The 14538-nt window shown below is 40.8% G+C and overlaps 1 protein-coding gene across 38 annotated transcripts in view; it reads right to left on the reverse strand.

Moving 5' to 3' along the window:
• Window positions 1–14538, reverse strand: part of CATSPERB (cation channel sperm associated auxiliary subunit beta) — a 138970-nt gene that overhangs the window by 38438 nt on the left and 85994 nt on the right. For 37 of the 38 annotated variants that reach the window (XR_011533101.1, XR_011533099.1, XR_011533100.1 and 34 more), the window contains 2 exons: window positions 3819–3973; window positions 1239–1393 (listed from right to left, as the gene is read on the reverse strand). The exons of the other annotated variant lie outside the window; for it this stretch is intronic. Coding sequence is in view for 34 of the 37 variants with exons in the window: in XM_070594450.1 (XP_070450551.1) it covers window positions 1239–1393; window positions 3819–3973 (310 nt within the window). In the remaining 3 variants the exon portion in view is untranslated. The remainder of the gene's footprint in view (window positions 1–1238; window positions 1394–3818; window positions 3974–14538) is intronic. 38 annotated transcript variants of the gene reach the window in all.

Raw genomic sequence — 14538 nt, forward strand, 5'->3', positions numbered from 1 at the left:
TTCTTACTGGTACTGAAATGGCCCTCCCTGACCTGTCTCCACTCGCTCAAAGACTTTTCTCCTTTGTTCACGACACTGAAGTCACTCTGGTTTTCTCAAACACACATCCTGCTCCTTTCGGCCTGGGGGCCTTTCCCACACTGTTCCCCTAGTCTGGAACCTTCCCCCCACAACCCCCTCCCTTCATCCTCATTCTTCCAATCACATCTTAAACATCCCTTCCTCTGAGAAACCTTCCAAGATCCTCCAAACGAAGGCTCAACCCCCAGGAAAATACTGTGTAAATGCTATACACTCCTCTGGTGTAGACTTACGTCAACTGTAATGACATAACCATGTGCAAGGTCATGGAGTGCATGGGCTTGACTGTCTTCTTCACCGCCCCACCAGCACCTACCATAGTGCCCTGTGTGTAGTAGGTGTTAAATAACTATTGTGGAAGAGACGACTGAAGGGCTCACCCTGCTTCACCCCCTGACAACCTAGATATCTGCCTTTGACCTGCCGCTGACTTTGGACTTTGTGATATTATGTCTGATCCCAGTCTTCCTCTCCACCTCCCAGTGAGCGCCCCATGGTGCGTGGAGTTGTTGGCTATGGGACAAGATATGTATCGACAGCCCAAAACATACGATATACAGATTTCAACCTGGTGGAATAAGGCCCACCACATTTGCAGTAGGGTGAGCTTCTGGTAATCTGAAATGGTGTCCTTTCTGGCTGTTAGATTCGGGGAGCAGGGTGTAGACTTCATATTGTCCTTCAAAGAGATGTTTTAGGCCCTAAAGATCATAAAGCTTTAAGGGTCATTGGCTTTTGCCGATATCTTAGAAGTAAGCATTCCTGGGAATTCTGCATACCCTGCCATGCAGAATATCATGCAAGATGGCCTCCACGGTGTTAGAGGTGTTTGTCTTTGGGATAAACAAGAATTGCCATGTGCATGAACTCTGTGGATAGACAGTACCCAGTGTAGCCCAGAACGTCTTTGATACTCAAGATGACAAACATACATTTCTATAGCTTGGCCTGTTGGTGCTGATGTAACTGACCCATGTTTCCAAAATTGGGGCATCATGCAAGGCACCTTGTAGGCTATAAATGTTATTTGACCTTATGAGGAATCAAGAAAAGACTTACTGTATTTGAGCCCCAAAATTACCCAAAACGTAGGCTCAAAATTTAGAATCTAGAAACCAGTGCACAATCTAAACAAACGGGAGGCAGATAGTAACCACCTGGAGTGGATCTCTTTTCCAAAGTGAATGTTGTTGAATTGCTTGGTGTGTATACTGTCCTTAGGCTCATTAGCGGGTACATATGCATAAAAGATCATTTCATTTAAGGTGATATGCTGTGGAGCAAGGGCAGTCTCAAAGCCCATATCAGGAGCCTGGAATAGGGAAAAAGAAAATATCGTACTTAAACTATTTTATATTTCAGCTATGACAAAAGGCATATATCAGATCTGTTTCCACTTCACATTGAAACAACAGTGTTTTGCTTATCAATAGGAGTAATAGTTCAACATGTTCTGTTTGAATGTCCACGTGGGTGCAAGGGAAAATGCATTTTTCTGTTGAGGAGGAAAAGGGATGCTGAGCAGTAAGATTCCATTTAAGACTCCTGTGGCGTTGTAGAAGGCAGAGATTAAGGGCGTGTGGAGACTGGAGTGTCTTCCAGCGTGTGTGTGGGAGGCATCCGGAGGTGCAGATTTTAGAACATGGTTCTTGGAGTTATACTTAAGAAAGGGGCTGCAGCGTACTGCTCTCCACTGAAAGCTCCTGCTCCCGGTCTCATGCTAGTGACTGCACAGCCACTGAGCTCCCAGCTCCGGAGGCATGCACCCTCTCCTTTCCTCCGGTTCGCAAGGCTTTCCCTCACAGTCAACACGGGCATCTTTGGCCCGGATTTCTGACCCACAGGTCTTCTTTTCAACACACCCTTCTCCGATCCTGATCCTTTCCAGCTTTGGGAACTTTTAAGGGTGAGAAGAGAGGTGGGGACCAGCACCAAAGGGCATATTGGTGTTGACCTTGTTGCTGTGACATGATGATGGGTGGTAGTGCAGACTGGGTGGGGCGCAGCCGTCAAAAGGTGCTTTCGAGACCCATTTTCTGTCATGCCTTTTAGTCTGTTAAATTGGGAACCCACTGAGAAGGGGAGAGAGTGGGACACAGATGCAAGGAGAATAAATGTGGGACTGAACAGATGGCTTAAGGACTCTGAAAAGGCTGCAAATGCTTTAGAATTCTGTATGACATTCTAGCCGGGAAGTGGCAAGAATATCCTATGGAAAGTGTGTGCAAGTTCACTGAATGGTGATGTAGGGACGAAAGCACAGGCCCTGGAACCTGCGGTCTGGACAGGTGCCTGATGCCAGCAACTAACCAGCGGGGGATGTAATCTGGGGTAAGTCATTTAGCCTCGCTGTGCCTCACTTCCCTCATCAGCAAAATGAGGATAAATAGTTCTAAAGATTAGGAGCTCCCACAGCGCCCAGCACATCCTCAGAGCCAAATAAAGGCTAGTGATTATTTGGATCCCAAGAGGACGCATGCACACTTTGTTTGGGGGCTGGAGGGGTAATCGTGAGTGTGAGTTCCTTGAATTTGTCCTGAGAATAAAAACCCCACTGGTTTTTGATTTTAATAATTTAAACTTTCTCACAAGAGAACCAGGACATTTTGTACATATTGTGGAGTTAGTGAAAAACTGAGTTAGCTATTTCTTGGTTAGTTCCACCGTCCCACTCATGTCATTTGGTTTGTGTCTATGTGGAGCCTACACCACAGACTGGCAAATACACAGGGAGTCATGTGGCGGCATCTTATTGTTACAAGGACGTTCCCACCTCACGGTCTACACCACCCTCTCAACTGCAGTCTTAGCCTGGTGATTTGGAACAATCAGTCAACACTAGGGCTGTGCTTTATTCTGTTTCTTTTAGGCCCAAAGGGCTCATTTTTATTAAATCTCAGTTAAAAAATCTGTTTGATTCTTTGCTGATATATTGAAGAGAGTTCATTTTCACAACAGTGTGCCCAGTGATGAGTTATTAGGCATATATACCTTCACAAGTGGCACAGCATGCATTATAATTACTAGAAAAATCTGTATGTAGTGTCATCTGTGAAAAATGATAACAACTCCTTCCTATGTGAGCATTAGGAGAGGAAGAAACGGAGGGCAGGGTCAAGATAAAGAAGAAACGTAAACCAGTGGGAAAATAGAACTCAAGTTTCTTCAAGGTCAGGCTTGGGAGGTAGAGAATGAAGCCCAGGAAGAGCCTGGCTTGGGAGTAATGCATCCAGCTTAGACTATGTGGTGGCGTTTTCTGTGAAGATATTCGTGTGAAGATATCCTGGGTTGCGTTAAATTTCTATAACCCTGTATGCGACTTGAGAGAAGATTTTAGAGATGTTCCCTGGTATATGGAGGCTTTTCTTTTAGTTAAACAGAGCAAAGTACGTTGATAAGAGTCTGTCCCAGGGAGAGAACTTCCCCATTTTCCCATTATTCTGTGTATAGAATGTGGCATCTATTCTTATTTATTTATTTATTTTTAATTGCAGTAACATTGGATTATAACCTTATAAAGCTTTCGGAGGTACATTATAATATATTCCCAATTCTGTGTAGATTACATCATGTTCACCACCCAAAAACGAATTATAGTGCATCCCCTCCCAGGGGAGCCTAATCACCCCTTTTGCCCTCCCCACCCCGCTTCCCCCATGGTAACCACCAATCCAGTCTCCCTTGCGGCATCTATTCTTAAAACAAGGCACACTATTTCAACGCCTTAGATCACTGACCTGGCCAAAAATACCTCTAAAATTTCCAAAGGCCGCGAGTGACCCACCAGCTTCAAAACGGTCTGGAGTCAGTTTATGTATGAATCCCATGTGGTCATAGTATAATGTGAAAATTTTATCAGAAATGGATCCGATTTTACTATATTGTTCTAACCCTATCAGGAAAGAAACAGAAGTCTCTTAATATTGATGTGGTACAACTAGGGAACTCAATACTCTACCTTGTAAAAACTCCCTCAATTAAACTAACACGCGGGAGTAGGGCTCTGAGACTCCGGAATTAGTAAAATACGGGTTAGTCTTTGTTACATCCCTGGAAAGTCTTTTCTAGGCTCCGTTTGGTTATAGAATCGGCTCACTGAAGTAGGTGAAAAACAGAGGGAGGGGCTGTTTAAGAGATCTAGAGGAAAAGAGGTTAGCTCCACCTCACAGTGGTTTCTTTTCCTAATACCAGGAAATCAGATTCCTGAATAAGCGGGAGGCAGGGAGAAAACAACCCTCAGGAGGGGAAGGGGAATTATCAATGGAGACCATTGGGTCATTAGCTATGCTAGGATTAACATGTGGAACCGAATTTGGCGTGCTGTGTTTCTCTCGAGCCTTAGGACAACACGTGGAGAGGCCCTGGCAGGAATCTGGTACTACAGCAGCATTCATTCAGCCAACAGACACCAATCCAGAGGAAGAGAGAGCCGCCTCCTGCATGGAGCCACAGCGAAAGCTCGGGTCCTGGGATGAGACAGGCTGATTTCCACACCCCTCCCCACCAACCCTCCCTAGCTCAGCCAGTCTCTCCTGCTCCATTCGCCTGTCCTTGATCCCTTAAACGTTTGGAGCGCCCCAGCACTCAATTCTTAGGTCTCTTCTCTGTCTCTGGAGATCCTGCCCAGTTTTAGGATTTTAAATCCATCTTTATGTGGATGATTCCCATATTTAAACCTCCCATCTTATTCTCTTCCCTAAACTCCTGACTTACATACCTGCCTACTGACAGCCATGTCCGTCGGGCATCTCAAGTTCAGCTCATCCCAAACCAGACTCGTAGTCCACACACAAACCTCCATCCTCAGCCCTCCTCATCTCCAGCAAGGGCAGCTGCATGATTCCTGCTGCTCAGCCCAAAAACCTTGGTGTGGTTCTTAATTCCTCTCTTCCTCTCACACATCTAATCCATCAGCAAATCCTATTGACTCTGGTCTCCAAATATCTATAGAACCCAACCACTTCTCACCACTTCCACCACCATCACCCTGCACGAGCCAATAAGAGAAATACATACAGAGAGATTTATCATGAGGAATTAGCCCATACAATTACGGATGCTGAGAACTTCTATGATCTGCTGTCTGTAAGCTAGAGAACCAAAGGCCCAAGAATCAGGGGAGCCGATGGTGAAACTCTCAGTTGGAGGCTAAAGGCCTGAGAATTGGGGGGTCACGGGTGCAAGTCCCAATCCAAGGGCAGGAGAAGACCGATGTCCCAGTTCAGCAGGCAGACAGGCAGCAATAGGGGTGAACCCCTCTTTCCTCCACCTTTTTGTTCTATTTAGGCGCTTAATGGACTGGATGATGCCCGCCCAAATCAGGGAGGGCAGTCTACTTTACTGGGTCCACTGATTCAAACGCTAAACTCATCCAGAAACGCCCTCACAGACACACCCAGAAACAGCATTTGGTCTGGGCATCCCTTGGCCCAGTCAAGTTGACACACAAAACTAATCATTACAATTGCTAACGTCCAATGGCATATTTCATCTATAAACACTTTTTTTTCACTTTTTAACGCCTTGGAAATTGAAATGTATTTTATAATTGATATGTCTTACGGTGTCCACCAGGTGGCACTGATGCCATAGTGGTCAACTGACTACTCACGCGTACACTTTGTCTCAGCTCTTTACATTATCATCACTTTTGAGTTTCCTGAATCACTGGAGTAACACACGTTGAGTTTTACTGCTGCTTAAAATGACTTAAAAAATACGACATTACAATTTGACATTGAAACAAAGTTATTGTGGGTGCAGCAAGAGAGGAAAACAAAGCAGGGCATGTATTTATCAATAAAGCAAAGGTCACTGGAAGAGTTACTGTGATTCCCCATTTTCTTGTAGAACAACCACTAAGTATTTTATAGGACCTAAGAAAGGGAGAAACTCACAAGCAGATGAAATGGTGTAAGTTTTACTGCTGAGATACATGCAAAATGACTGCCTTAGCACACCCCAGGCAGTGCAACTGGAGGCGAGGGAAACAATGTCACAGTAATCCCTTAAAACACTGTGTTAAGTTTAATTGGAAGAGCTATTCTGTGTGTTAATAGCATCTTACAACCAGTGAGTCTCGGATTTAATGAAATACAGTGTTTACAACATTCTTGTGTTGGCTTTGCATAAGAATTACTAGATAAGTTGTTTCCAAATTCTCAGGTAATACTATTCTTCCCTGAAGGTCTGTAGAAGAAGATGTGATGTTCATTGTTGCAGCTGGAAAATGCACGGCTGATTCGATTTTTGTGCCTTTAAAGTTAACATTTTCTATTTCAAATAATTCAGAACAGTATTTTTGCTATTATTATTGGCTTGTTTTGCTTTCAGTTTAAAAAATTAGTGTCTTATTATCAATTTGATTTCCTTTGTTCCTCCTATTCCAGTATCTATCCATTCATCCATTCACATCAGAGGGCTACTATGTACCAGGAAGTGTTGGCAAAATAGAGAAAGCGAGCCAATGCCTCTGTTCAACTGGAAATTCCTCCAACTTGGAGTTTCTCAATTTTCAGCATCTGTATTTATCACTTTAGATTCTTTCTACTTATTTATTCATTCTGTAATCTAGATGTGTTTCCATAGTTTACAATTTGTAATAGTTTATCATTTATATTGACAATTTAGTTTTCTTAGGTGTTATTTTTACTGTTTCCAAAGTAATCTTGCTTAGTCTATTTTGATTTTCATTTCACAATATGTGCTGTTTATTCTCGATTTGCTCATTCCTCCAGATCCATTCTCAGACTTTCTTTTTTCTGTTTGGTGCACTGGAAAACTGACCCCTGTGAATTGCAATACTTGTGCTCTGTTTCCAGCTGGCATCTGATTGGGTTTGGCCAGTGAAAGGCACTAGCAGGAGATAAGAACGAGGGAAGGAGAGAGAAGTCTGCCTATCTGTCTGTGTATCTATCTATCTAACTATCTACCTATCTATCTATCTGTAGATCTATCTATCTATTATCTATTTATTTGCCTTACCCCTTTAATCAAAGGCACTGTAATGGCTTTCTTCCCTTGCTCCGGATATTTTAATATCCTTGTTGGTTCTTTTTTTTTTCCTCTTTTCTTTTTTTTTTTATGCTTTATCTCCCCAAATCCCCCCTGGTACATAGTTGTATATCTTAGTTGCAGGTCCTTCTAGTTGTGGCATATGGGACACCACCTCAACGTGGCCTGACAAGCCGTGCCATGTCCACGCCCAGGATCTGAACCCTGGGCCGCCGCAGTGGAACGCGTGAACTTAACCACTCGGCCACAGGGCGGCCCCTCCTTGTTGGTTCTTTTAACTTTGTCTGCCCCTCTGCAAATCGTCCCCTTATAAGTGTTCTTCACGTGAAACCCCTGAGTGGAATGATGTTTCCTGCCAGGATCACTACTGATATAGAATTTTTACCAGAAATTTCCCTAGAAAACAGAATATCAACGTGGGATTCTGGGACTGAGCTGCTCACATGTCTAAGGAACGCACAGATTACCTCATACTTATAGATATTGTGACAGTGACAAGCCATAGTAAGCAAAGGCATCACAATTACTCCAATTATTATTGGTACTAGCATGGGATGGAGCGTGTCTGTGGAGGGAAAGACTTTAGGTGATTAAATGGGGTGGCTGTACTTGACTACAATGATAACCACAGTTTTTACAAAGATTGTGGGGTGGTATGACTTTTACAGATGTATTGGAGAGCTTACAAGTAAAAAAAAGCTTATGACCTTGAATATCCAACTCAAGGTCAGAGTAGAGAACCTGACAGCCATCTGGGGAAAAAAATGATCCTCACCTCATATCGCACACAAAATTAGAAATTTTACATAGGCTTATATAGGAAATCTAAAACAATCTGCTAGAAGAAAACAGGAGAACATCTTCACAAGTTTGGGATAGCAAAAGAGTTCTTAAACAGGATACAAGAAGCAAGAAGTACTAAACATAAAAGATTAATAAATTGAACTTTTAAAAGTCAATCTTTTTTTCATCAAAAGACACTGGGGAAAGAACAAAAAAGACAAGCCACTGATTGGGAAAAGACATTTGCAAGTCACATTTCTAAAAAAGGACTCATCCATAATACATTAAAAATTCATAAAAATCAATAAGAAAAAATTAATCTGATCAAAATGATAAAAAAAAAGACTTGAAGAGACAATTTACAAAAAAGAATATAAAAATGGCCAGTGAACATATGAAATCGTGCTCAATATTATTACTCACGCAAACTAAATCTTCAGTGAGATACCATTACAAACTCACCATAATGGCTCACTATTTAAAAGACTAACAATACTAAGTGTTGGTGAACAAACAGAATTCCTTCATGTTGCTGGTAGGATGATACATTGCTACAATCAATTTGAAAACATGTTGGCACTTAGCGTTTTTTTCCATAAAAAGCTAAACAAACATTTACTTTACGATACAGCAATTCTGTCCCTAAGTATATACCAAACAGCAATGAAAGCTCTGTCCAGCCAAAGACTTACACAAAAATGCTCGTAGCCGCTTTATTTATAACAGGCCCCAAATGGAACAATTCAAATACCCAGGAGCAGTAGAATGGATAAACAAACTGTAGTTTAGTCATACAGTGGAAGACTGCATAGCAGGTGTATTGACAGGAAAGTGGCATGAGGGAGCTCTCTAGAATGCTGGAAATGCTCTGCATCATGCTCTACTCTCCAATCCCTCCTAATAATATTCATAGTCACTTCTGTTTATTTCACGATCACATGAGGCCTGATTGTCAGGTTCCTAAGCCCTGTCTCAACAAATGATTCAGACAAGTAAACCGCAACGATTAACCTTGATACCAACAGAAACTGAACAAAAGTTTTATTGACAGAATAGAGAACAATAAACATAGTGGTGAAAATCTGAGGAAACAGAACCAGAATTTTGTGGTCTCTCCTTGTCCTTGAACAAGGAAGGACCAATAGAGGAGATTGGACACCCATGAAACCTGCTTCTGCTGGTGAGCATCAGGGACACAATTTGAGGGCCAAGAAACCATGCTTTCTGACGTCATATCAGAAACCTTTAGAAAGCTTGTGGTTTAAAATCATATCAGAGACTTGAAGGCCGGAAGAGACTGGTTTTAAGCTAGACAATCAAGAATCTTGTCAATGATAAAAACAAACAAAATAACAGTCTCACTCTCGTCTGGGAGACAATCAGTGTTTTTCCCACTCTGGCTAGACCTAATCAGATGTCTCCAAATTTACTCCAATCTCCAAATTTACCTGCTAATCTGCAAAGTGCTACTTGAGCATTTTTTGGGAAGACTGTTTTTCTGAGGGTATATCTCCCTTGCCTATTAAGTTACTGAATTTCAGCTTTATTTCTGATACAATTGGTAGCCTCACTATCTTATGAATGCCTGACAAAATGAGCCCAAAAAACAAAATATGTATGAAAACTATAAACCACTCTGAAGAAAACACAGGAGTAAATCTTCATGATCACAGATTAGGCAATGGTTTCTAAGGTATGACACCAAAAGTGCAAGCAAGAAAAGGAAAATTAGATATATTGGACTTCATCAGAATTAGAAAGCCCCATCAAGAAAGTGAAAAGATAACTCACAGAACGAAAAAAAATACATGCTAATCATATATCTAATAAGGGACTTATATCCAGAATATTTAAAGTATTCTTACAACTCGACAATAAAAACACAATTAACTCAATTTAAAAATGGGCAAAGGATTTGAATAGACATCTCTAAAGAAGGTATACAAATGGCCAATAAACGCATAGAAAGACATTTAACATCATTAGTCACTAGGGAAATTCAAATCAAAACCACAATGAGATACAATTTCTCACCTAGTAGGATAACAAAATACAGACAGACAAGAATAAGTGTTGGTGAAGATGTGGAAAAATAATCCTACATTGCTGGTGGGAGTGTAAAATGGTACAGCCTCAGTTTGGCAGCTTCTCAAAATGTTAAACAGAGTAACCACATGACCCAGCAATTAGACTCCTGGGTATATACCCAAGAAAATTGAAAGCATATTTCTACGCAAAAGCTTGTATACAGATCTTCATAATAGCATTATTCCTAATAGCCAAAAAGTGAAAAAAAAATTAAACATCTATCAACCCAAATATTCCGATAAGTGGATAAACAAAACATGCTATATTCATAAAATGGAATGTTATTCAGTCGTAAAAAGGAACGAAACACTGATACATGCCACAACATAGACAAAACTTGAAGACATTATGTTAAGTGAAATAAGCCAGTCACAAAAGGACAAATACTGTCTGATTCCACATATTGGAGGTACCCGGAGCAGTCAATTTGTAAGGACAGAAAGTAGCGTCCAGGGGCTGGAAGAAGGAAGAATGGAGAGTTATTGTTTAGTGGGTACAGAATTTCACTTTGGGAAGACGGAAACGTTCTGGAGGGAGATGGATGGTGGAACTGGTGGTATAACAGAGGAATATACTTCATGTCACTGAACTGTGAACTTAAAAATGGTTAAAGGACTAAATTTTGTGTAATGTATATTTTACCATAAAAATAAACAAATAGCAAAAACCAAAACCACCAGTAGCAGTGAAAAAAGGAAAAGGAATGATGTTATGCCAAAATGTAGAAAAGTATGAGCTAAGGAAAGAAAGAGAAAATTCTGCTGTAATAGGTCACATTATGCTACATCCAGCCCTTTGAGGCAATACATTGAGAGAAGGAAGATAAATCAACAGAATCCTGAGGACTCTCAGTTACACCCTCCTAACAAGAGGGAAGTTGATAGTGGATGAGATGGTACCCAAAGGAAAAGTAAAGGGAAAAGTCAAGCTCTCTTGAGTGAAGCCAGGTTATTACCAAGGCACTGTCCTGAGTTGAGAGAAGGCGCCCACGTCCTACGTAACGAGATGAAACAAATGGGTCTCAAGAATAATTCATGTACGCTACATCAGAGCAAACAGAAGATCCGACCAGTGCTGCACACTCTAATGATGAAGAAGAGAAAAAGAGGAGGAGGAGGGGGAGAGATGGAAGGAGGAGAAGAGGTGAGGAAGGAAAAGAAGTAAGGAAGAAGGTGGGGAAACGGGAGAGGGGAGGCAAGAAAAGTCAGGGAGGGCAGGACTGACAGCACGTAAAAGATAGAAAGAATCCAGCTGAGACAAAGCTTTCCCAAGGTAAGAGGTAAACTTCCTTCCCTATTTTTCATCAAAAGACATTAATAAATTAATAGGTTCACCAAAACAAGATCCCAAGGACCCAATAATTGAATGACAAAAATGAAAATGAAAAAGCAGATCAGAGAGATACACAAATAAATTGAGAACCACGTCCCTTAATCGTTCTAGGCTCCAAGACTGGTCACCAAATTCAGCTGAGTTGGAAAAGAGTGGGCATCTGTCAATAGGTCAATCAGTATTAACTGTGCAAGCAAACTGAGAGGAGCTACATGGGCTCAATCGATAAAATCACAACATCACCAAATCAAGTAGACAGAGAGCCATATATCATTTACCCAACTCACCTCTTATGAGCTGTATGGTCTCGGTTGCATCAGTTTAATCTGTAAAAGCAAGCTAACATTACCTGCTTCAGCTATTCTGTTACGAATATTAAATGAGATGATATCTGTAACATCTCGAGCACAATTGTAGTTCAATAAGTAGGAGCTATTATTATCTGTCTTTTGGGAAAGTAAAACATCACTGAAATTGTAAATGAGAATATAGCATGATGATCCAGGGTCCCCCTTCTTTAGGGCTGTTCATAGCATCCTATTTTTGTAGATCCTAAAAATCCATCACCCCCAGCGGATTCTGGGAAGACAGCAGAGTAGGAAGCACCAGGAATCTGTCTCCCCATCTGGACAATTGCACTGGCAGAATCTATCTGATGTAACTACTTTGGAACTCTGGAGTCTATTCAAGGCTTGCAGCTTCCAGAGAAGGCTTGGATGGTAAAATGTGGTTAATTTCAGCTCTTAGCACAGTAGAAGCTACCCATCCTCCACCACTAGCCACCTGGGAGGCAACTGTGCATGCGTTCCTGGGGAAGTTGCACACAGCCTGTGGGAGTCAGGGTGGGCAGAAAAAGACTCTGTCCTCCAGATCTTGGGGTTCTGTGCTCTGACTGCTGCTTCTGATACAGAGGTGCAGATAAAAAGGAGGGTGGCCATTGTTGTTGTACCTCCCCCCATTTTTGAAAGTGATTGAAGTGACTCCCCCCCCAAAAGTGACTTCCAGAGAATTTAAAGGGTCTGGGCCCTTCCCCTCTCCTTTATTTTTCTCTTTTGGGAGCCAGACATTAAAGATTAGGACATTTGAGCTATTATCAACAAGACAAGAGATAACAAGTATAGGCAAGGATATGGAGAAAAGGGAACTCTTGCATAGCATTGGTGGGAATGTAAATTGGTGCAGCCACTATGGAAAATAGTGTGGAGATTTCTTGAAAGATTAAAAATAGAACTACCAATTCCACTTCCAGGTATATATCCAAAAGAAATGAAATTACTATCTTGAAGAGCTATCTGCAGCCCCATGTTCACTGCAGCATTAATCACAATTGTCAAGACATGGGAACAACCTACGTGTCATCAACAGGTGAATGGATAAAGAAAATGTGGCACATATATACGATGGAATATTATTCAGCTACAAAGAGAAGGAAATCCTGCCATTTGCAACAACACGGATGAAACTTGAGGGTATCATGCTAAGCGAAATGTCAGACAGAAAAAGACGAATACTGTATGACCTCACTTATGTGGAATCTATTTTTAAAAAGTCAAACTCATAGAAATAGAGAGTAGAAAGGTAGCTGTCAGGGGTGTGGTGGTGGTAGTGTTGGTGGGGATGGGTGAAGACGGTCAAAAGGGACGAACTTCTGGTTATAAGATGAATAAGTTCTGCAGATGTAGTGTACAGCGTGGTGACTACAGTTAACAATACTATATTGTCTTTTTCAAAGTTGCTAGAAGAGATCTTAAAAGTTCTCACCATACACAAAAAATTGTAACTATGTGAGGCGAGAGATACATTAACTAACTTTATTGTGGTAATCATTTGAATATATATATAAAATCATTATTTTGTACATCTTAAACGTACACGATGTTATATGTCAATTATATCTCAGTAAAGCTGGGGAAAAAAGACTAGGACATTCCAAAGCAATTCCATATATGAGGAAAATTAGAAAGTGACCATGTGTGCCCCAGGAAAAGCACAGGCTCAGGAAAGACCTGAGAAGAACTTAAGTTTACATCTCAGGCTGATCCTTGGCACAAAGACAGTCCACAACAATAAAAAAGAAACCACCTAAAACAATAAAAAAAGAAAACACTTGGGGATGGAGAGAATTTCATTTCCAGAGTTACAACTTTATTAGATTTAAATATCCAGTTTTCACCAAAAATTCACAAAACACACACAAAAAAGCAGGAAAATATGGCCTCTTCAAAGGAAAAAAATAAATCAACAGAAACTGTCCCTGAAAAGGATTTGATGGCAGATCTATTAGACACTGACATTAAAACAATTCTCGTAAAGCTGTTCAAAGAACTAAAGGAAGATGTGGAGAAAGTCAAGAAAATGGTGTATGGACAAAACGGAATATCAATAAAGAGATAGAAAACCTAAAAAAGTCAAAAAGAAAAGTGGGCACTGAAAAGTACAATAACTGAAATGAAAAATTCACCTGAGGGATTCAAAGGCAAATTTGAGCAGGCAGAAGAAAGAATCACTGAACAGGAAGACAGGACAATGGAAATTATTCAGGTTGAGGAACAGAAAGAAAAGACTGAAGATAAGTGAATAATGGTTTGTAACCATATTTTTTTCTATGTGATTCAAGGGACTAATACATTTAAAGAAAAAAATAATTAATGTAAAAGCTAGTATTACTTATTGTAACGTAGATCTGTAACTCCAAATCTTGTTTTGTACATACTTTAGGAGACTAATGCATTTAAAAGAATTATTATTAGTTTAGAATTAGAATTAGTTTATGTTTTTTGTGCACACAATGCATAAAAGATGCAATTTTGTAGGGGCTGGTCTAGTGGTATAGTGGTTAAGTCTGTGTGCTCTGCTTCAGCAGCCTGAGGTTTGCAGGTTTGGATCCTGGGCACGGACTTAGCACCGCTCATCAAGCCATGCTGTGGCAGCATCCAACATAAAATGGAAGAAGACTGGCACAGATGTTAGCTCAATGACGATCTTCCTCAAACAAAAAGAGGAAGATTGGCAATAGATGTTAGCTCAGGGCCAATCTTCCTTACACACACACAAAAAGATGTAATTTTGTGACATCAACCAGAAATAATAATAGTTGGAGACTTCAATACCACACTCAGAATAATGGATAGAACAAGCAGACAGAAGGTAAGTAAGGAAATAGAGGACTTGAAAACACAATAAACCAACTAGATCTAACAGACATATACAGAACACTCCACCCCAAAACAGCAGACAAAC

The sequence above is a fragment of the Equus przewalskii genome, chromosome 25 (genome assembly GCF_037783145.1).
Source record: "Equus przewalskii isolate Varuska chromosome 25, EquPr2, whole genome shotgun sequence".
Lineage (NCBI taxonomy): Eukaryota > Metazoa > Chordata > Mammalia > Perissodactyla > Equidae > Equus > Equus przewalskii.